The 24,723-nt window shown below is 43.3% G+C and overlaps 1 protein-coding gene across 1 annotated transcript in view; it reads left to right on the top strand.

Annotated features, from left to right (window-relative positions):
* The window catches only part of CADPS (calcium dependent secretion activator), a 476,365-nt gene that overhangs the window by 197,246 nt on the left and 254,396 nt on the right, over nt 1–24,723 (top strand). Inside the window, exon 4 of the mRNA XM_035728423.1 lies at nt 21,390–21,470. Within this exon, the coding sequence (XP_035584316.1) occupies nt 21,390–21,470 (81 nt within the window). The remainder of the gene's footprint in view (nt 1–21,389; nt 21,471–24,723) is intronic.

The raw sequence follows: 24,723 nt of genomic DNA, 5'->3' as shown, positions 1-24,723 counted from the left end.
TGCAAGATATTAACAATAGAGGTACCTGGGTGTGAGGTATACAAGAACTCTCTGTACTATCTTTGCAACTTTTCTATAAATCTAAAACTATTCTAAAATAAAAAGTTTATTTAAATAGAAAAAGCCCTTCTTTATGGGATTGTAGTCACAATCAAAGAAATTTATAAAGTACTTAGCTCAATGTAGGTACTTGGTGTATTTAGGAGACTTGGCTACCATCAGCACCATTCACCCTTAACCTTTCTGCCCCATTCTCCATATAAGCCATTTGAAATGCTAATTTGAGTTTCTCATCCCTCCTCTCCCTATTTCCCACCCTACCTTCCAGCTTTAAAACTTCTAGTGCTTTTCTACGGCTTCTAGGATTAAAAGGAATAACTTTCCATGATCTACAAGACCCCTTGCACAGTCTTTCCATGACCCTATGCATGGCTTGACCTCTGTATATCTCCCCAGCCTTATTTCATATTACTCCCCTTCTCGCCCTGTACTCCATCCATATGCTAATCTGCTTCCAAATTCTCCTCTGCCACAGGCCCTTTGCACATACTATGCCTGTCTGCAAGGTGCTTTTCCACTCTTTGCATAGTTAATCTCTACTTAACCTTTATTCTCAATTCAGGAGCCACTAGGTCAGATGCCTGTCACATAATTTTGTTCTCATCCTTTGGAGCAATAATCTATTCGTAAGTTTTTATTAATATGCATAATTAATGTCTGCATCCTTCATTAAGTTATACATTTCATAAGAGAAGAACCCGTTAGTTCATTTATGCTTTTTATTGTATGCCTAGCTCCTACCACATTGCCTGGCACAATCTATGTTTCATAAATACTTAAGGAAAGAAGAAGGAAGGAAAGAATGAACTGCCTCTATTATTATCCTTTTTAGAAACCTTTTTTCCCAGAGGTCCAGACTTTCCCAATAAGAATTTTGAAATATTAAACTAGTGTCCTGACCTCTCAGCTTCCAATTCTTTTGAATAGCAAAACTTAGGAGGGTATTAAAATGGACTAGTTTGAAAATCCTATAACTCACTGGACACTACCAGTTTTCAGAGGTGATTTTTGAAGCACTAACATTCAGAGTGGGGAAATAGTGCTTGCAAAGGAGTACACGAGGCAGTCATGAGGAACTAGCACCGCAGTGCTTGGGACTTCCTTGCAAGGGTTCCTATGTAAGCTCCTTTAGGAGTTAAGTGTCTCACATAACTGGGACTGAATGGGTTTGTTCTGGCATTTTCTGGTCGTTTAGTGATTGACCAGGTTCCTGGGGGTATAGGTTTCCAGTGCTAAAGTAGAATAAACAGTGAAAAAAACAGCTCCTGCACTTATCTTTAACATAAAAAAAAAAAAAAAAACGAATTCTTTCCTTGATTCCAGAAATACTTTTACTGTGGTATCAAGGCACAGCCACAAAATCTGTAGACTGTGAAATAGGATTTCAATTATTGAGGAAGGAAGCCTCTACCTTTCCGAATTGCCTTCATCCCTTGCGCTGCCAGAAATAGCTCACTACCGTTCCTTCCGATTATTTTCTTACTGCCTTTGAATCCGTTAGTTAATAAGGCAGCCCTGAAATAAATACTTTTTAATTCCTCTACAGGTGCAGACATGGTATATCTCTTTCAAAATGATTTTTCCCCAACTAAGTTCCCTCTGGAGAACAAAAGGCCTAGAGTGTCATTCTTCCCTCTTTTCATCCACACACAGTACCCTTTGTGCCTCCCTACCTATTACATAAGTCAGTCTGGAACAGAATTTAGAATAAAGCAGAGGAATTTTGGAGACCATGTAGACATACTGAAGTCACTGATTCAGTGATTGAAGAATCGGAGTTCTTCAAAACAAGATTTTATAGTAGGAACTCTGAGGGTCAACTTTGAAGGATAGGAATCCAGTCTAGGTTTTTGTTCATGTGGATTTGTCAAACAATGAAAATCGTGCCCACCATTTCTTTCTTTAAGGTTTTATGGGTGATCTAGAGAGAAACTGGATATGGTTCCTGCCCTTAGAAATTTCTAGTCTTGTAGGAGCGTTAGATATGTGTGCAAATAATAATAATAATAATAATAATAATAATAATACCAAGTTCCACAGTGGTAAATGCTGTGAGAAAGGGCCACCAGGAATGCTACATACAGAAAGCTCATTTCCTTCTTTCTTTCCACAAGAATTTAAGCACCTAACAGACCAGACTCTATGCTATTCTCTGAGATTATTATGTGGAACAAAAACCGTGGCACTTACAATCTAATGGGGAAACAGGCATCAGTCAGCAATCATACTAATGGATGTACAATTGAGGACTAACCTGAATTCTGTGATGGCAAGTGCATGGTTTTAGGAGAGCCTTTGACAAAGGAGTCTGGAAGACAGGATGTGGTGGAAAGCCTGCCCTCACAGAGGAAAGATGGTGGTTGCGGGGGCAGGTGGTGGCTGTGACTTTGAACAGAGTGGGGTGGGAGCATTCTAGACAAGGCAACGGCACATCTGAAATGGGCTCTGAAGCCCAGGAGATCCTAGTCATGCAGAGACGTCTTCTCATGAGAGAGACCTTCTTCAGCCTCTTGTCTTCCACTCACATATCAGCTCTCATCCCTGGGGCTCCATTCTAGAGCCTCCGATGGTGAGGGTTCCCTGGGCCAGCATCTACCTATGAGGATGAAGTTCCAACAGAATGGCTCTAGCTCAGCTACCTTTCTCAGTGTGCACTTGGCCCGTAAAAAACCATGCATCTTTGCCACACCAAATAGCGGTGGTAAGGACAGGCCATAGGTGCTCCCTTATTGTGCCATCTTCCTTCAGTTCTCTTTGTGTTTTAGATCTGTGCAACTAAAAACAGCCAACCAGTTGGCTGCAAAGCAACCATCCCGCAGGAAAAATGGGATGCCCACTCTCTTGCCAGCATCCAAGTCTTTCTGTTATTTTCTTGGAGGAAGAGCAGTAGGTAGCCCTACAGGGAGAATAAAGAAGAGCCATGGCAATTGCCACTTGCTCATGCTCCGGGAACCCTGATAGTTCTCTTGCTTTCTATTAGTTCCTCTCCTCTCCTTTCCTGTCTTTTGCTTCTATAACCATGGGGCAAGGCTAGTGGGGAGGGGCAATGGGATGATGATTAGGGCCAGCAGGTCAAGCCGGACATCTCTTAATAAACCCCAGGGGATGTGAATATCCCCCTACAGTCTGCGTCTCCAATTCCTGAACAGCAGGATGAATCCCATTCGACAGCCTGTTGGAGATGTTTCTTTGGGTCAGTGTGTTTCGCCTCTGCAACTTTGTTCATGCAGAAATCATATGTAAAATATCCATACATTTATGCTTAAAAATTTTTTTTAACAAGGGAAGGATGATATAAACCTGGGCCCCAGAAATCTCAACTTCATGCTCACTGTGTGGTTTATCAGGGAAGAGAAACTGGCTTAAGATATTCTTGGGTAAAATGAATTCATTACAAGCTCTTTCTTTTTCTGCAAGATCAGCATGGTTTCTCATTCCAATGAAAGAATCCCCCAGAAACACAGATGTTAGAACCAAGCATTATTTTTTTTTTCCTTATGAAATAGTGATGTTGGGAAACCTAAAAAGATTAGTGTAAATGGAATTTAGTGAGGAAGGAGGGCAAAGTCTTTTGCCTGATTGGAAATGAAGTGGGGTTTTTCTACTTTTATCTTAAGGTGAACTTGATGAAGGAATCAAAGGATCACCCACCTAGACACCCTCCTCACCCTACTTCTCTCCTACCCCCCCTCCAGGTTTTCTACTTCTTGTGTTCTGATTTGGTCCTGGAAGCATCTCTGGATTTTATTTTATTATTTTTTTAAAGATTTTACTTATTTATTTGACAGAGGGAGAGAGAGAGCACAAGCAGGGGGCGCGGCAGGCAGAGGGAGAGGGGGAAACAGCCTTTCCCACTGAGCAAGGAGCCCGATGTGGGGCTCAATCCCAGAACCCTGGGATTATGACCTGAGCCAAAGGCAGGTGTTTGACTGACTGACCCACCCAGGTGCCCCGCATCTCTGAATTTTAAATGAAGGATTGGTGGTTGTGTGTTCGTGTCACCCTGACCCTCTGAGCAAAAGGTTGGAGACCTGGTGTGTGAGGATGCTGCTGCAGCTTCCTCCTGGAACACAGAAGCTGGCCGCAGGAGCACACACAGCACATAGTGGGGCTGAGACGCTCAGAAGGCTGCCAGCAAGCTTCCAGCAGTCCCCTGTGTTTTACACATCTCAGTGAAATAACCTCGAAAGCAGGGTGCCACATAGACCTGTCCAGATTTTTTTTTTTTTTTTTTTGCAAACCTAGCACCTTCCTGAACAAATTTCTTGACCACAGCATGAATGGCCAAAATTCCCATTCTTTTTTCTTTCCTCAAATTATTTCACATCTCAGCCCAGCTGGTAATATTGGGAAATGTTTAACAGCTAGAGGATTAATATAATGAAGCTAAACCTCTGTGTCAGTTTGACAGCATCTCTTTGCCTCCATAATCAAATGTTGTCAGGGCACACATCTTGCTTGCCTGAGGTCAAACATCTACAGCAGGATTTCTCAACCTCAGCACTATTGACATTTGGGGCTGGATAACTCCTTGTTGTGGGGTCTGTCCTGGGCATCACAGGATGTTTATCAGCGACTCTGGCTTCTTACCCACTAGATGCTATTAGCACTCTCTCCTTCAGTTGTGACAACCAAAAATGTCTCTAGACTTTACCAAATGTTCCCGGGAGGGGTTTGGGCCAGGGGTGGGGGGTGGGGAATAGGACTCCCACCTCTCTACCTGGCTAAGAACAACTATCCTATAGAGATCATAGAATTTGCCAGAAAAAAATCCCAATCCGGGTCTCTGTGGAATCTTAATGTTTCCTTAGCAAACTTTTGTTAAGGGGGGACCTAATGCCTTCATCCTATAAATTATGATGGCTAATATCACCGTTTATGTTGAAGATTGTCTCCTGAATGTCTGCAGCCCTGCTTTCCTGATAAGAAACTAAAGGTTGCCATGAAATGAATCATTCAGAGGGGTTTGCAGGAGGAGGTATAGCTCTAATCCTTGGCTATTCCCCAGTGCTGGCCAGTATAAATTGCCAGTGCTTGTTGACTTAGAGATTAATTATGAATGATAGGAAAGCTTATGAATTTTTCAGAATTTTTTCCTTGCCGGGTGCAGCAGTCTGACTTACTATCAGGAGTGTAAGATCCGCTCCAACTGTCCTACATCAAAGCCATAGGCTGTCACCCGGGGCGTTATCTTGTTCCATGCAGGCTGACTGCATATGTTGACTCCAGATTTTTTTTTTTTTAAAGATTTTATTTATTTATTCATGAGAGACAGAGGGAGAGAGAGAGAGAGAGAGAGAGAGAAGCAGAGGGAGAAGCAGGCTCCCAAGGAGCAGGGAGCCCGATGCGGGACTCGATCCCAGGACCCCGGGATCATGACCTGAGCCGAAGGCAGACGCTTAACCATCTGAGCCACCCAGGCGCCCCTTGACTCCAGATTTTTTAATCAGCCATTTCCAACTCAACTGCACATGTCAAACTGTAGAGACAGACTCCATTAAGTACTGTCTGAAACCAGCGGGGACCTCATGGCATCATGATTTGATGTCTCTATGGCAGAATTTTACAGTAAGAAGTTACAGGAGTACACATTTTGCTGAAATGTCAGCAGAATGCCTACAAGACTTAAAACATCAACAACAACAATAATAATCTCAGTACAGTCCTTTCAACTATTCAGAGGTTATTCATGTCTATTTAGGTATCTCATTTTTTTCAAAACCTACAGTTTTAGATCATTCCCTTATTTTTATCAAATATAATGAATAGGTAGCTGATCTAGTCATCTCTTTATCAATAGAGTTGCTAATGATGACCATGATTATGATTAAAAACATAGAAGATAATTTTCTAATTAAAAAATGCTCATAGATTAGCTTAGAATATTGAGAGTTACCTGTTACGTGGAGGATAAAATATTTATGTGCAATCACTCAATAAATATATTTTGAACACTCACTTTATGGCAGGCACTAGCTGAGCTATTAACCTAAAAATCATTTGGGTTTTAACTTCATGTTAAAACCACTTCTCAAAAATGTATTTTTCCACTCTCTTGCTTTAGAATATAACAAACATCTTGTTGAAAGGCACCATTTTGCAAATCAATTCTGTGTCTAGGAATGCTAACATAAAAAGAGCAGGTTATTGACCTGATAAGTATATTTGGTATTGGTTTTTAAAAACACAATCCTTGTTGTGAATTTACTTGTGAAAGTAATTTTTTAAGGTGGTTAATTGAGGTTCTTGGCTAAATTTCTGTTTCCTTTGAGATTGTACAGTAATTATGAGGTGCGGTGAAATTTACTACAATTGCTACAAAGTTATTTCTCTAAAGGCCTTATAAAACATTCCCTTTGCTGGGAAATTCAACTCAGGTGCTTTTGCAAATGTGAAAGGACAACATCAGTAGATGAACTATCTAATCTTAAAAACAGTTTCATAGAGGATTATTCTTATGTCTGAATTGCAAATAAAATTTCAAGAGACAAGAAATCATCTATCTTGATGGTGATCTACTGCTCAAAGTGTTTCTTGGCCTGGACAATTGTAAGTACATCAAAAAATAAATCAAAAACTGATGTAATGTATGGTGATTAACATGACATAAGATTGTGAGGCCCTAGGCCCTTCTTGAGTTGAACTTCTCTAGTGCCAGAATTATGTATTTCAGTCAATATTCTTTTGATTTATATGGCCTAAAATACACTTTATTTGCAGATTTTTCTCTCAAAGGAGAGTACTTCTTTTTACTTCCCTCCTCTCAGCCATATTTGCCTTTTACAATGAAATTTTAATTATGTTACACCATGTTCACTTGTGTTAATTTGAATTGATGTAGAATTATCCACACAGGTCAGGTAAACTAGAGTATCAAGCAATTTCCATATACTCAAAATAGATTTTCTGTTAGAAGATTTTCTACTTTTTTTTAAGCAGAATCCACAGTTGTTTTCTGTGACAGAGACAAAATATTCTCTATGTTCCCTTACATTTTCTTGCTTCCCTTGCAATAGTTAGGGCCATATGACTAATTCCAGCAAACAGGCCATGAGTTCTATGCTCTGTGTTCTCCTGTCACAGTGAGCCTGGAAGCTACATGTTGAGATGGCAGAGTCACAAAATGGTGGTGCTTCCATCTGCCTAGGTCCCTGAGTGACTATGTGGAACAGAGTCCCCCAAAATCCACATGGACATGTAGAATAAGCAAGAAATAAACCACTGTCGTCTTAAGCCTCTGAGATTTCAGGGTTAATTTGTTATCAAGGAATAAATTAGGCTAGCTGGATGAATTTGTTCCTCTTTTTGAATTTACTTTTTCAGTATCATATTTTCAGTATAACACACGATTATCCTTGTTTGTGATTGACATGGAATTACTGACCCCAACTTCATCAAAAATACAAAGTCTTCTACTTCCAAACCCCCCCCCACCACCACCACCACTTCCAACTTTTGGAATATGGCAAGAGTAGGTGTTCATATATTCCCATAAATAAATTAAGAACTGTCACATATATTAGAATAGATATTCTAACGCCTTTGCTTATCTGTAGCACATGATATAGTCTATTACAAGCAGAAAGCATTTAATAAATGCAGACAATGTAATTTGATGTTTTAAAATCATTTATTTTATCCCATCTGTTGGAAAATTTGGGACCTCACTCTTTTTTTAATATTACCTCCTCCTCTTGCCCACTGACACTTTTTAAATAACTAATAGAATATATATCTACTTGATTAATGGATTTGACACCAAGAACTAACTGTTCCTTTGACAGGTCTTAATCAAGGTGAAACACACCTTTTAGAAATATTTTTGGCTTTAAACAATGGTATCACCAGGGTACCACACTCTTCAGGGCAGGCAAAATGAAGATAATGATATATGTGGGTAGACTTATGAATAGACCCAATTTCTACCAGGTACTTGTGTAATGATCAACCTGGGACTAGAAGTTAAGCACGTCTTGTATTTGTGATGTGCCACTCAAAAGAAACAGAGGTGTATGTGACAGTTCTCATGTACCCTGAAAATTATACTACTTTGCCCCAATTTTAATTGACATGAGCACCTCTATGACTTATAGCTCTGAATGTTTTCTACTGCTCAAGATGTCTGTTAGACACACACACATACATGTACACTTACCTGCTTGAACATACACATTCACTAGAGCCGTCATTGTAGAAGCCAGAAAACTCGATTTCATTTTGTCCTTGTGAGTAACTTTTATACTGCCTTGTCGATATTTGAAAATGAAATACACTTCCTCTTAAAGAGTGGGCATTTTTAGCAAAAGCATTCAATTTTATTAGTGTATATAGGTATTTTGGACATCACTGGATGTTTTCTGGATTTCTTGTTGAGCACATTATTTTTGCCAGTTATAAATTGTTTTTCATCATGACTCAGTGATGCAATATCAAAATTATATAATGGTACAAAAAACCATTTTTATGTCCCATAATATTTATGTCAAAATCTCCTAGGGTTCATTTTGAAAAAGTGACCATTTTCCATCAAATTGGCTGCCTCAACAGAATTTCAGAAATTAGTAAAAACTAAATTCAAGACTAATGACTATGAAAATAGTAATTTACATTTGTGAGCTACTTTGCCAATTTTGAAAAATAACCCTTTTTTTTTTAAAGTTATCCCCACTGAACATTACAACAGTGAACTGTTGAAAAACTTACACTCTGGATTCAGACAGAAATGAACTCATATCCCAGCTCTACCCCTTCTCTGAGATGTTACCTTAATCTCTCTGAGACTCAGCTTTCTCATCTGTAAAGTGATCTTGATTGTAATAGTAATACTTATCTAGGATTAAACGAGGCAATGAATGAGACACTTGGTATGGCCAGGCTATAGTTAAGTACTCAGGATTCAATATACATTAGCTCTTCTGTGGACCATAAGCTTAAAGAGGTCAAGGTCTATGTCTGTCCTGCTCTCACAGCTCAAACCACAATGCCTGCGTACAAAGCAAGCGTTTAGTGAATATGCTTTAAATGATGAATTGAATATTAATATTCCCAGTTTCCAGATGAGGAAACTGATGCTCCTAGAGTTTCACTGGTTCACACCTCAGTTATTCACAACTCTTTAGTCAGTTATTTTCTGCCCTTTCTGTACTTAAATACTCAATTTCAGTTATATGTTCAACAAGGATTTAATAAGTCTAAACCATTTGCAGTCAGATTTCTCTTAGGTCATGATTTGAGCACCTATTAAGCATCAGAAACCACACTAAGTGCCTGGACAAACTTATCTTATTAACTCATCAGAACAAGCCCAGTAGATATTATTAGCTCTATCTCAAATTTAGTTCTGCAAATATTCCTAGCTCACCTACCATGCATCAGTCACCACAGATCTTAGCGTGAATAAGACAGACAAGGTCCCTGCCCTGGAGGCTTTTATAGTCTTGCAGACAACACAGCAGGGAGCAAATAATGCAAATGTGATGGAAGGAATAAAAGAGGAGATTCAGGATGCTGTGAGAGCCTAGAGGAAGTGACCTTGCCTGGGCCCCAAAAGTCTCCTAAGGAAGCATTGTGGAGGCTCAAACCTGGGTTAGGCACACAAAGGCCAGAAGGAGGGAAGGGAAAGCACGTGCATCAGCCTAGGGCCATGAATATGTCATGTTTGAGAACCTAGAAGCAGCAGCACAGAATGACTCGAGCCTGGAGGGCAAGATCCAGTGTTGGCAGATAAGGCTGGAGAGCTGTGCAGGAACCAGATGGCAGCAGCTCCTTAGGCTTTGAGAAGGACCTCAGACTCCTATTGCCAAGGAAAATGAAGCATTACTGACAAGTCTTAAGCAGGAGCAGGATGCAGATGCTGTGCATGGATTCAGTCCTTTGTTCTCAAAGTGTAATTTGCAGCATCAGCGTCATCCAGGAACTTGTTAGAAGGGCACCTTCTTGGGTCTTACCCTAAACCCACTGAATCAAAACTCTCTGGGGATGAGCCCCACAACTGTGTTTTCACAGGTTCTCTGGTTGATTCTCATGTGCACCATAGTTTCAGAACCACTGGCTCTTGGTAGAAGTTCTCAAGTTTTGCTGCACATTGGAATTACATGGAGATTTTTTTTAAAAATGCTGATGCCTGGGCCCACCCCAAATGTCTGATTTAGCTGGTCCGGTTGCAGCCTGCATATTGGAATTTCCTTCCGTCTCCTGCAGGTGATCTCAATGTGCAGCCAGTATTGAGAGCTGCCATGTCAGAGAGGATGCTGGTGAATAGGTCAGCAGTCCAGGACAGAGCCAATGGCAACCTGGCTTAAGGAAGTGGATAAACAGAATAGGTGGATTCCAGAAATATTTAGAAGGGGATGCACAGTTACAAAGGGATAAACCAACCTAGTTCCAAGCATCCTCTCTTCACAAAACCACCTGCGTCACAAAATACCCTGGGCTTCGGCTGTCACACTCCCACCTGGAAAGATAGTGCCCACTCTTCTTTGAATGGCTCAGTTCCCTGTGTCCTCGGGATAATGCAGGTGAACTGGACCATCTCCCAACCCCAGCTGTGAAGATTATTAAGATGATCCATAAAAAACACAGCTGTGTCCCTCGTGCTGGATAAAAACCAGTGTCTGGCCTCGAAAGTACTAAATTATAGACTTGAACCGGTAGACCCACATCCTGTCCAAGGGATCATGCTAAGTGCTTTACGAGTACCGTTTCTCATTCTCATTAGAAGTGTCTGCTGTTGGCATTGTTACTATTAGGACTGCCACTTTGTAGAAGAGGCCGCAGACAGAGACAGTTCCGTATATCGTGCAGTGTCACGGAGCTGTAAGTGGCAGAGCAAAGATTTGAGCCCAGATCTGACTGTTTCCAGTCCCTGGGTCCCTGATGACTGTGCCCTATAGCTATTCTGGTGGGGAAGGGAAATGTGAGACTTGTGAACACACAGAAGGCTTAGGTACTAGACTGGCTGGTGGTGCCTATAGAGCCAAGTTGATACGTGGATCAAGTAATCAAGGAGGGCTTCCCTGCAGGAAGCGGGTCTGAAACCAGACCCTGAACTACATGTCAGATTTGAAATGGAAAGGAGAGAGGAGGTCGTTCCAGGACTGGGTGAGAATGGGAAAAGACTGGTTGAAAACTGCAGGATCATAAAGGAGTAGATTGGTTTTCTGTTTGGGGTATTTTTATGTATTTATTTGCTGCTTGCTCAGAGAATTACTGCATTTGGAGCTCTTGTGTTATATTTACTGCATTGCCAGAAGCCAGCAAAGACATAAAACTGGTGACTCAAATACAGAGGATGTTCTTATTGGCTGGCAAACCCTGGGAGCTCAACCCTGCATTTTGCAATCAAGAAGTACTTCCCTCAGATGGGAACTTTGACCTACTCAAGGTCTTCTCTTAGAGAGGAAATAAGGCATGGTAAAGAGAGACACTAATGATCTTACTTTAACTCTTCAACAGATGAGGTAGTATCTCCTTGAGTGATTTTTATAAAAACAGAATGGAATTGAGTATGCATGGGACACCAAATTCCACATTTTCTCTAGAAATAATCCTGGAACAGAGCTCTAGTAAAGACAGATCACAGGCAAGCCTGCAGGCTGCACGAGATCCACCCCCAGTAATAAAAATAGAATAATAAACCTGCAATGTGTTGAACCCCTACAGTGTGAAAATGTCTATTATGATCATCATTACAGTAGTCCTCTAAGGGTATTACTTTAAAGCTATGGGTAGAGATGCTCAGAGAGGTTGAATGCTCTGGCCCTGGTCACACAGTGAGTATGTGTCAGAGGTTGGGTTTGATCTTAAGGTTTTCTGATTCTAAAATCCATGCTCTACTTTCTAAGGCATGTGTCTTCTGTGAAGGGCCAATTATCTCTGAAACTACTGGCAAACGACTTAATCTTTTGAAACCTGGTTTCCTTCCTCAAAGCAGGGAAAACTTGTTCTGCCCCTTTTAAGTATTATTAGAATCAGATTTTGTGTAAGGATGAGATACACAGGCTGCAGAATGTCAAATACTAATAGCCGCTGAGATTTACTGAAAGTGACGGCGTGCCAGGCTCTCTGCTAAGGGGTATACACATACCATCTCATTTAACCTCTCACCAGTCCATGCAGTAGGTATTATCATTATTATTCCCATCTTAGAGCTAAGGGAGTTGGAAAAAAAATTAAAAATTTGGGCTCAGAGAGTTCTCATAACTTGCTCAGCACTGCTTGGCCTCAAAGTAGAAAGGCAAGAATTTGAAGCTGCACAGTAGAAGGGGAGCTCTTGCCGACCACATCCTACAGCCTCATCAGATGTGGACAAAGGGGAGAGAGGTCGGCAGGAAAGGAGTCTGGATGTGGCAGCTAGGTGCTGAATGCAGTGATGTAGCCACAGTCCAAACCTCAGTACATTCTTGAGACAGGAGCTTGGACACCTACATCCCCTGGAGGGAGACTGATGCTGTCCTGGCTGTAACTTTCCAGACTGCAGTGTGCCAGGAGGGCAGGATTTGCTGGAGCAGTTTGTGAAGGAGGAGAAAAAACACAGGGCTGTGGAGGAAAGGAGGAGCGTGCCAGCTGATAGCAGTGCTTTACAGGGAAGCGCCTCTGCCCTCCTCTGCAGTCGCTTTTGGCAGCCTCCTTCTTAGACACTAATCCCTGGGAACTAAGGGGCCAGGCTAGGAAGTGGAGAGAAACAGGGAAAACAGATCCAGTGAACCTAGGTCAGCAGGTGGCTTGCACTGCTGCTGCTGACAGGCGCACCTGCCTCAAGCCCCCAGAATGTAACTGGTGACAGGCCAGCAAAGGTCAGTCTTTGCCTATTTCTGCAGAGAATGACCCTTCCCAGAACACAGTCATGAAGCAGCAAAACACAGCAGGCTAGAAGTTAGCTGGTGGGGAACCTGGTCCCAGCCCTCTCACTGATTATTGTGCGACTGTGGGGAGGTCACTTCTCCTCTTTGGGTCACATTTACTTAACTCAGTCCTTTAGTTGGTGAGGCAATTATCAGAGCCCACTATGTGTTCAGCACCGCGCTAGGTGCTGGGAATGCAGAGAGAAGCAAAACCACATGCATCCCTGCCCTCATGGACCTTAACAGTGTAGTAGGTAAACATCAAATAATCACATAAGTGCATGTAAAATTACAATTGTGAAAAATACTAATAAGAGGAGAGTTGCATAGTGCTAGGAGAGCTTGGCAGGAGAAACTCACCAAGTTTGGAAGGTCGGAGAAGAGTTTGCTGCAAAGCCTAGGATGAAGAATAAGAACTGGTTGAGTCAAGGAGGAGACAAGGGAGAATGTTCCAGGCATGGGGAACAGCATGTGCTAACACCTGGCAGCAGGAGAAAACAAATCCTTCCAAAGGCCTCAGCAAGGAGCCCAGTGCCGTGTACTGAGGTGGGGGAAGGGGGAGATGTGGTTTCCAATAGGCCACAGAGCTCAGCAGGGCCCACACCCTGCTTGAGCTTACTACACTGTCTCGAGTGCTCCTTGCAGCCACAGTTCTGGATCATTTTCATTGTAGTCCTGAGGCTGAAGTTGCTCTATTCGTTCTGAGGTTGAGTACCGCAGATTTTTCCAGAAAGTAGAGCAATTATTCAAATAATGCATAAAGTAATCTGCCTGTTTCTGTTTAAATTTTCTGCATATTTGAATCAAGTCTTCTTTTTGCTTAACTGGAGACTGCCTTGCAGCAATAATAATGATGAGTTTGGAAGAGTCCAGAATTGGACTTGCCCCCATATCATCGTAATGTATAAGCCCAAAGAATTCAGGCATCCTAGGGAAAGCTGGTGCCCAAGGATATCTCCTATGCAGGCTGATCCTCCAGGACCTCCAGGGCTAATGAGGAGATTCCAAGTCTGGGCCCAGTGATGATTTCTCTGTCACCCTAGAGATCAAACAGAGTATTCCTAGCTGGGTCCCTCTTAAACTGACATATAGATCGATTTACATATCGGGGTTGCTTCCTCCTTTTCTCCTCCCTCCAAAAAACTGGATGTGTCCATGGATATGAGAAAAATGAAGCACACACGAGAATTGTCAAGGTGAGCATATCCCAAAATGTGCTACACAAACGTATTATACACAGGATCAGATAAGTTTGGGAAATGTAGGGCCACACAAGGTTGTCTTCTCACTGATGTGTCTTGCTCTATAGGAAGGAGAGAGAGAGAGAGAGCCGACTCTAACTGGCCACATACCCCTTTCTCTGCAGGATTAGTATGCCCAGAATATACCTTTGAGAAATGCTTGTCTAAACTTTGCAGATTAGTGGGACATAATAGTGAGGGTTTGTCATTTCTCAGGTGCAGGGACTATGGCTAGAGAGGTCATGACATTGGCCCCAGGTCTCCCAGCTAAGGGCAAATTGAGGACCAGAACAAGGGCTCCTCTTGTCTACTCCAGGGCTTCCCCATCCAGGGTCTAGTTTCCATCATAAATCATGAAGGGCAGGGAGGGGAGTTGACATCTGATGAGTGTCCACCCTAGAATCAGGATAATTCTAGAAACCATTTTCTAAATTGTAAGACCTACTATGTGCGAGCACCATGCTAAGTGCTTTGCATGTATATCATCTCCGTCAGTCCTAAGAACACACTGGGGTAGGTATCTTATGTTATCCCAGGAAACTGAGGCTTTGGTTCAGTCCCTTGTTCAATCCCTTTGAAAAAGGAAACTGCAAAGCCAGGATTTGGACCCAGGTGGGCCTGACTTCCCTTGAAACATGCCACATGTCTCATTTAGTCCTTTCAGTAGCCTTGCAAGATCAAAGTGATCCCCACTCAGCAGTTGAGGAATCTGAGGCTCAGAGGTTGAGAAACCTGACAAGGTCATGGAACCAGGAAGTAAGATAGCTGGGCACAGACTCCCCTCTGCCCTGTTCTCAGGCCTGTATCCCCTGCTGCATGGTCTTCCTGAAGGTGTGAACCAGGCCACAGCAACGCTGGTCTGAGTTCTTGCCTCTGCATGGACTAAAGGGGCACAGCCATGAGCTGGAGACAATCTCAAGCCTTGGGATGGGCTGGAACTGATGGCTTAGGTGATACCTGTCAGCACTTGGGCAGTGCTGGGCTCAGCTCCCCATCACTTTTAAGAGAATAGTGCAGGGAAATAGTCCCTTCGCTTGGCAGGCAAATCATGACAACCATCACGCCGCCTCTGCTTGACCTTTGCTAGTAGGAAGATTATTTGTCTAATTAGGTAAAGAGCCTTCATGCACGTGTACATATTTTAACCCTAATGAGCTGTCAACGGGAAGGTTTGCCCTTGGCCTGGTTTGCCAGCTGATCTTTCCTTTCCTTGGTGGAAAAGGCCAGTGCAGTAAATAGAACCTTGTTTCCATGGAAGCTCACTCTCTGGCTTTTTCTTTCTAGCACTTGAAAAGGTAATTACTTGATTTCTCTTTATATTTTTGGATTTCATACTGTGGGGCTGTCAAGCTCCTCGATTGAGGATGGCCTTCTCTATCATGCCAGGCTGTTTGAGGGAGCTTTGGTTGCATTTCCTTTCTCATCCTCCCTTCAGATCATTAGCTGTCAGGCAGTTATGTCTACATTCCGGTCACTCCTTCTAATTAAAGTCTAAGAGCAAAGGGACTTGACCCTGGAGAATGTTGGTGACACTGGGAAGCCTAGGAAATTTATCAAGAGAGGGGAGCCCCCGATCCCTTCCTTTCTAGTGCACAGACTATAGAGCAGCACCCCCATAGCCGCACCAGAGAGGGACACAGTCCCGTCTGGCACATACTCATCTGAATCTTGGACGCCCCACTGTGGCCCATGTCAGAAATACAGCCACCGTGGGCTTGTTTAATAACACAAAAGGCAGCCACCATTTCCTGAGGGTTTGTTCAGGAAACTGTTGTGCCAAGAACTGGGCTGAGCACTTTATACCCGGTGCCTCAGTGAATTCTCATGATAGCCTTAGGTCGATTTACACTGATTATTCAGATGAAGAGACCTGGAGCATAGAGAGGTTAAGTAACCCCCTCTACCCCCTCTACCCCTCTACCCCTTCTACCCCTCTACCCCTCTACCCCCTCTACCCCTCTACCCCTCTACCCCTCTACCCCTCTACCCCTCTACCCCTTCTACCCCCTCTACCCCCTCTACCCCTCTACCCCTCTACCCCTCTACCCCTCTACCCCCTCTACCCCTCTACCCCTCTACCCCTCTACCCCTCTACCCCTCTACCCCTCTACCCCTCTACCCCTCTACCCCTTCTACCCCTCTACCCCCTCTACCCCTCTACCCCTCTACCCCTCTACCCCCTCTACCCCTCTACCCTCTACCCCTCTACCCTCTCTCTACCCCTCTACCCCCTTCTACCCTCTACCCCTCTACCCCTCTACCCCTTCTACCCCCTACCCCTCTACCCCTCTACCCCTCTAACCCCTTCTACCCCTCTAACCCCTCTACCCCTCTACCCCTCTACCCCTCTAACCCCTCTACCCCTCTACCCCTCTACCCCCTCTACCCCTCTACCCCTCTACCCCCCTCTACCCCTTCTACCCCTCTACCCCTCTACCCCTCTACCCCTCTACCCCTCTACCCCTCTACCCCTCTACCCCTCTACCCCTCTACCCCTCTACCCCCTCTACCCCTCTACCCCCTCTACCCCCTCTACCCCTCTACCCCTCTACCCCTCTACCCCTTCTACCCCTCTACCCCTCTACCCCTTCTACCCCTCTACCCCCTCTACCCCTCTACCCCTCTACCCCTCTACCCCCTCTATCCCTCTACCCCTTCTACCCCTCTACCCCTCTACCCCTTCTACCCCTCTACCCCCCTCTACCCCCTCTACCCCTCTACCCCTCTACCCCTTCTACCCCTCTACCCCTCTACCCTCTACCCCTCTACCCCTCTTACCCCTCTACCCCCTCTACCCCTCTACCCCTTCTACCCCTCTACCCCTCTACCCCTCTACCCCTCTACCCCCTCTACCCCCTCTACCCCTCTACCCCTCTACCCCTCTAACCCCTCTATCCCTCTACCCCTTCTACCCCTCTACCCCTCTACCCCTCTACCCCTCTACCCCTCTACCCCCTCTATCCCTCTACCCCTTCTACCCCTCTACCCCTCTACCCCTCTACCCCTTCTACCCCTCTACCCCTCTACCCTCTTACCCCTCTACCCCTTCTACCCCTCTACCCCTCTACCCCTCTACCCCTTCTACCCCTCTACCCCTCTACCCCTCTACCCCTCTACCCCTTCTACCCCCTCTACCCCTCTACCCCTCTACCCCCTCTACCCCTCTACCCCTCTACCCCCTCTACCCCTCTACCCCTCTACCCCTCTACCCCTCTACCCCTTCTACCCCTCTACCCCTCTACCCCTCTACCCCTACCCCTCTACCCCTCTACCCCTCTACCCCTCTACCCCCTTCTACCCCTCTACCCCTCTACCCCTCTACCCCTCTACCCCTCTACCCCTCTACCCCTCTACCCCTCTACCCCTCTACCCCCTCTACCCCTCTACCCCTCTACACCTCTACCCCTCTACCCCTCTACCCCCTCTACCCCCTCTACCCCTTCTACCCCCTCTACCCCTCTACCCCCTCTACACCTTCTACCCCTCTACCCCTCTACCCCTTCTACCCCTCTACCCCTTCTACCCCTCTACCCCTCTACCCCTTCTACCCCTCTACCCCTCTACCCCTCTACCCCTTCTACCCCTCTACCCCTCCTACCCCTCTACCCCTCTACCCCTCTACCCCTCTACCCCTCTACCCCTTCTACCCCTTCTACCCCTCCTACCCCTCTACCCCTCTACCCCTCTACCCCTCTACCCCTTCTACCCCTCTACCCCTTCTACCCCTCTACCCCTTCTACCCCTCTACCCCTCTACCCCTCTACCCCTCTACCCCTTCTACCCCTTCTACCCCTCCTACCCCTCTACCCCTCTACCCCTCTACCCCTCTACCCCTTCTACCCCTCTACCCCTCTACTCCTTCTACCCCTCTACCCCCTACCCCCCCATTTCTCTAGTGGTGGCTCAATGTGTTAAACTGTCCCATGTATACAAGGAACAAAGTGACGGCACTGAGTTAGTTAATTGTCAGGACCAATTAAGAAACCAAACAAGGCACTTAAGAAAGAAGCCAACATAATGCAAGAGCAAAAGAGCTTCAGTTTGAGGCAGGACAGACTCCATTTCTAATGGGTCATACCACTTTACCAGCTGTGTGAAGTCCAGCAAGTTCCTGAACCTTACTGAGACTCAGTTTTGTAAAATGGGGGTGATAATGGTACCTACCGCAAAAAGTTGTTTCCCAACTGCGCTGTGGAATATTCTTCAGTGAAATAATTGGTAAAAGACAAAATTAAATGCAGTTCAATAGACTTATTAATTCTAGAATTACTTGGAATCTTAATCATGCTAATATGTATTGTAAGTTTTCAGGAGGGAGCACCATTTCCTGACCCCAGAGTCTTTTCCCTGGGAGAATGCATTAATATCTAGTTCTTGAGACCCTTTAGAAGAGACTGAAATATAGGCCATAGGATACCCAGGCTCGACATAGGCATCAATAAATGCTAGTCCCCTCTCTTTTGTGCCCAAAATGTTCAAATAATCTTATCTGTTCTTGCTAGATTTAAGCTCCATGGAGGCAGTGACTAAGTCTGTCTTGTGCCTTTCTGTATTCCACGGCCTTGGCATATCAAGACATTCCATAAAAATCTGATAAATGAATGAGTAAATGAGAGAATGCATGAACTAATGAATGAAGCGTACTGTAGACCTAGCCTGCTCGTCTTCTTTGCCAGCATTGTCTGCTGTCTCTATTTCCATTTCATGAGGCCAGATGCCTCCATAAAATTTAGTAGTGGGGATGGTTCTATTGGGCTGTGTTTTCTCTTTTCACTTTCAACCTCTGTGAACACTGTATCTTCTGACAGAATTCCCAACTTTAGCCCCTAACCAAATCATTTCGCTGCTTCTCAGTGAACAAGTCAGACGTTTTGTTTGCATATATATTTTGAACAAGACATTTCTGAGTGTTCCCAGTGGGTTGGCACCTGGACCTAAAGAAGTCTTGGGTTTCCAAGGGAATAGAAGGAAGACAGCTCATTGGCACTTAAAAACAATGTGGAGGCTACCCTGTTTCCCATGTGCGCCTATGGGGAAGCTTGTGATGGATGGACCCCTGGGTAGCAGTGTAACTGCTTTTGGGTGGTTTTCTTTATATGTATGTAGAACAGGATTTCCAGCTCATTCTCTGGGCCTTGTATTGTGCAAAAAACAAAAATTTCAGTTTAAATTAAAGAATAAGTTGATCAAAGTCTAGCAGACTTCCTTACTTCTCAGAGACTTTGTGCATTTTGATACACCATTTTCAAAACTCAACTGACCATTCTTCTGGAACCCTTTCTTCTGGAGTATGTAATAAGATTGTTGTTTGGCAGAACTCTTTAGAAAGTGCTGCCTTAGAATATATGGTCGAAAGTTGCAATCCAGGCTTTATGATCTAGGAAATAGTCCTGCCCCTCAAAACTGTAGAAAGGAGAAGATAGGGCAACTCCTGAATTAAATTGGGTGCTAAAAATGCACAGCATAAAGCTAGATGGATTTTTATGTGTTTTATAAAACAAACCAAGGGGCGCCTGGATGACTTAGTCAGTTAAGCCTCTGCCTCTTGGTTTCAGCTCAGGTCATGATCTCGGGGTCATGAGATCATGACCTGAGCTGAAACCAAGAGCCAGCAACTGGCTCTGTGCTCGGTGGGGAGTCTGCTTGAGAGTCTCTCCCTCCCTCTCCCTCTGCCCCTCCCCTGCTCACATTTCTCTCTCTCATAAATAAATAAATCTTTAAAAAAAGACCATTTATGATGCTTTAAAAGTATGACCATAAATTTTTCAGTGTTCTTGTTTACATCATATTAAAAAGAACTTACTTTCTATACCATTTTGTACCACAGATGAGATTCTTTTTTTTTTTTTTTAAGCATGGATCTGGGTGGGGTTTTTGTTTTTTGTTTTTTGTTTTTTTAATTTTAGAGAGGGGAGAGGGGCAGAGGGGGAAGGAGAGAGAGAATCTCAAGCAGATTCCCTGCTGAGCACACAGCCCTCAGTGGCGCTCAATCTCGTGACCCTGAGATCACAACCTGAGGCGAAATCAAGAATCGGACACTTAACTGACTGAGCCACCCAGGCGCCTCTGGATCTGGGTTTTTATTTTCAAGTTTCTAAATAAAAATAGCTTTTAAAGGAAAGGGACTTAGAAAACTCAGATACTTCTTAAGCTACTTTTTATTGTGAGTTAATATGCACTATAAAGAGGAATAAAGCCCATTCTATTTGAATGCCATTATTCCCTATTTATTAAACTTTTCTGTGAATAAAATTAATCATAAATTACTGAACAAAACAAACTCAAATACAGTTTGAAGGATAACAATAGGCTTGCTTGGAAATAAAGAGAGAAACTCAATTCATAGAGCAGAGATCAGTAACTATGACCTGCCACATGTTGTTGCACATAAAGTTTTATTGGATCACAGAAATGCTCATTCATTTATGTATTGTCTATGTCTTGTTTTCACATCTGATTGGAATAATTGAGTCATTGCAACAGAGATCTTATGACCCTCAAAGCCCAAAGTAATAATTATATGTCCCTTTACAGAAATATTTGCCAGTCTCTTTCAAAGATGTGATAAGGATGGAGATTATGTAACCAACCCCTTCATTCTATAGATGAGAAAACCAGAGAAGTTAGGGAGTTGTCCAGGTTTATTTATGCTTGGGTATGCTGATTCTTATGTCCTAATAGCTCTAACTACAGGGAAGACAAGGATAGATTTCAACTTAGATATTAACACCAACTTAGTGGTAATGGCCATCTGGAGTACTGGCTGAGAAAGTCTTAGGGCTCAGTGAGAAAGAATGCAATGATTGATTAATCTCCCATGGTCTAGGGGTGTGACAGCTGTAGGATATATGCCTTGTAGGCACTATGGATAAGCACTATGTCTGTTCCATGCATTTCTAATAGTTATATTACTGGCTCCTTCCTTGTATGTCTGTCATGTAAACACTTTCTTCATGAACCAAAATAGAGGTGCTGTATTGGGCCCTCATTAGAAGCACTGCTGTCTAGCAGTTCCAAACTGATTCTTGTGCAAGTTCATTCAAATGTCTTTCCTAGCAACTGCCTACCACATAGTAGGATTTAACTTAAGATTTCCCTCCAATCGTATTTGTCTGTTACAAGATTCTTAACTTTTAGTGAAATATGTCTATGGGGGCAGAGATTGGGGCATGTAAAATGCAACGTCATTATTTCATTGGTTTTCGTGATCCAAACTGAAAGTCTCCGTATTTGTGCTTTTGTGCAGCTGGACAATCCAGATGAGCAAGCAGCCCAGATCAGACGAGAGCTGGATGGACGTCTCCAAATGGCAGACCAAATAGCCAGGGTAAGGAAGCCTTGGGGACATTTGCTGGGGAACCAGTCCAAAGTCCCACACAGGAAGCACACTGATTTTTAAGGTCCATGGAAAGATAAAACGGAGAAGCAGAGAAGAAGAAAGATGAGGCCAACCATCTGATTGGGCCCTCAACCCTCCTTTCTCAGGGCAGCTCTCCCAGAGATAGTACATATATTTCCTACGCTCCAATCAACACACAAACTCCAGCCTCCCCTTTCTCCCAGGTCCCTCCCTTGTACTTCCAACTGTCTATTGAGCATGTCCTCTTGGATATTCCCCTTTATTCCAAGTTAAATTGTTCAAAATCTAACTCCTTATCTTCTTCCCACCATACATACTTACCTACATTGGCTCCTCTTCACATGTTCTCCGTCAGTTACTGTGGATGGGACCTCCTAGGCATTCTCAGTTTCTCCTTTATCCCCAAAGCACCCCACACTCAGTCAGCCACCCAGGTCATTGATTCTGCCTCTGAAATGTGGGTCAGGTCTCTTGACTGCTTTCCAGTACCACTGCTGGTGCTTTGATTCAGGCCCTCATCCTCATCACCTGGATCTCAGAATAGCCTCCTTGTGGGTATCCCTGGCTCCACCCCTGCCCCTCGCCTGTCTATCCTTCACAGAGTTACCTTTCTAAACCTCATGTGTGAACATCTCAAAAACAGAGTCTCAAAATCCTTCAGTAGAATCCTCCACTGTCCCCAGAAAAAAATCTAAACTCTTAAGAATGATATTCCAGGCTCTTAATCTACAGACAAGATCCTTTCTTATTAGGCTTACCTCCCACAACTTTCCTACCAGAATTCCCCATTCCAGCTACAGAGAATGTCTCCCTCTGAACAGTCCAGCAGGCCCTTTCCAGCCTCGGTGACTTTGTACACACTGGAGTGATCTTTCTTTTCTTCTCCATTTAGCAAACCCTCTTACTCAGCCTTTGGTACTTAAAACCCCTTCTCTAAGAGCTTAGCTAGTTCTCCTCACTCTCATGCTTTCTTCATACCACATATAAACCTTTATTATAACAGTTCATTGAATGGCAACTATATTTTTACATGTCTAAGCCTCCCAGTAGAAAGGATTTCTCTAGAGTTGGGATTATGTCTTACTATTGATGACTGCACCTAAGTGTTATCTACTACTACTGCTTTTGCTGTCACTTGTGTTATTATTGACAGTAGTTATGCTAGTCATATTCACTGAATACTGATTCCATTTCACGCGTACTAAATGCTTTACATGTACCATCTCATTTAATCCTTCAAACAGCCCTATAAGGATATTTCAGTTATCATTTTTGTTTTAGAGGTGGGGAAATCAAGACTGAGCATGGTAGGTACTAGTTAAGGTGCTACACTAGATTCTTAAGTCTGTCTAAATATGAGGCCTGAGACAAGGGTAAGACACTCATATAAGGTGCAAAATTTAAAAGCAAGGGGCCAAAAATGCAGTAAGCAAGATAAAGAACATTTTAATGAAATATTTTTTGATCAAAATTAATGCAAAAATCCACAGAGAACAAAATATCAAAATTTTAAATAATTAGATCCTACTAGTTCCTATGGTAACCACAGAACATGTGTGCCTGTGAGGGTAAGGGGCTGTGGGAGATGGTAGGGAGGATGGACAGTTAGCAGAGCTTGGCATCCAGCCTTTCTCTTCATGGAAAGAAGTGTCTCAGGACCTGGACACGTGGGAAGGACTTCCACTAGAAGAGAAACCAAAAAGAGATTCCAAAAAGCTCAAAAATCTCCATTTGTGCTTAAGCAGCTTTTTTGAAATATTTTACATCTTGTTTTTGGACATCTTCGAAGTTTATAGTAGAGTCAGTCTGTTGGCTAAAAATAATACGCAGTTATGGATTTGCTGAAAGGTAGCGTGAAAGGCTCTTATGTTTGAAAATCCTGCTTAACGAGGGAAAAAACATCAATAAGGCTTCAGAATTTACTTCTATAAACTCAGTGTCTCCTCAGCAGATTATCCAGAAAATAGAGTTCATTTGGTCCATTCTCTGCTTTTAGGCAACTATTACATCCCCAACTAATAAGTATTCATCCTATTTGAAGAAAATCACACACACATGCACACACTCCACACACACATCAAAAGCAAGTTCATGGCACCTTTATTTTAGTTGTTTACTTTGAGGCTTCACATGATAACTTAAGAAACTAGTGTAGGCTAATTTCGATTTTTAAAAGACCATGAATGAACAACTGTTATATAGTGAGCAAAATTGTTCATCTCTGAACAATGGTAGACCAAAAAACTCTTTCCCTCGGCCCATACCACTAGGTATTTTGATAACAAGTAGGATATTATTGACTACTTAGAACTAGACTTTCTTAGACAATGAAATAGCCAATTAGAGTGAATCTTGGTTATTATTTATAGAGAATGGAGAGTATTTTCCAAGTATATGGAGAATCCTCCAAACATTTGGGGTATTGAGGATTTCTATGAAAGAGTCTGCCCATCACTATCTCCTGTTCTTGTAGAAATGGACTATCTTCTTCATTGTTTATTCATGCCAGTGGTCTCCTTGCCACAACTAGTTAGTCCTGGAACTATGTTCTTTACCCACATGGAACCAGGCACGGTTTCCAGCCTGCCCTGACCACAAGTGATTGGTCCAGAAATGGATGCCTGATGCAACTAAACCAATGAATTACTGCCCTGGGACCTGTGGACTCTGGGCCAACAGAGCTGTGTCTTCTCATGCTAGAAAGATGTCGGCAGTCATGCTTAATTCTTCCACGTAGGGAAAAGAAGATAAAAGAATGAAGTCAACATACAAAAAGAGATAGAGGCAGGAAATATACCATGATACTCAGGATGTTCAAGTCCCTGGTTGTACTTATTCTTGAGTCTCAGCTGTGTAACTGCTTTTCCCTCAGTTTAGTTGGGTTCTGAGACAAATAAATTCTCTTTGCCTAAGCCAGCCTGGCTAATACTAAGGAAAATTGATAAATATCTGCTAAAAATTAAACAAAATATCAAGATTTTAGATATTGGCTAGGTCATGAAGGGATATTGAAACAAAGTACCCCAGCTTATCTTCTTTTAGCAAACCCTGATTTTTCTATTTCTGGCATCACAGTGAATTTTAGTGAGAGTGTGCAATTCAACCCATATGGTTGAACATCAGCTCCTGTAAATATCATAACCAGAAATTCCTGGATAGGGGACAGGCAAGATGGTGGCGTAGGAAGATCCTGAACTTACATCCTCCCACAGACACAACA

This window comes from Zalophus californianus, chromosome 1 (assembly GCF_009762305.2).
Source record: "Zalophus californianus isolate mZalCal1 chromosome 1, mZalCal1.pri.v2, whole genome shotgun sequence".
In the NCBI taxonomy this organism is placed as follows: domain Eukaryota; kingdom Metazoa; phylum Chordata; class Mammalia; order Carnivora; family Otariidae; genus Zalophus; species Zalophus californianus.
The sequence above is the reverse complement of the archived record's forward strand: the minus strand, read 5'-3'. Positions and strand labels throughout refer to the sequence as shown.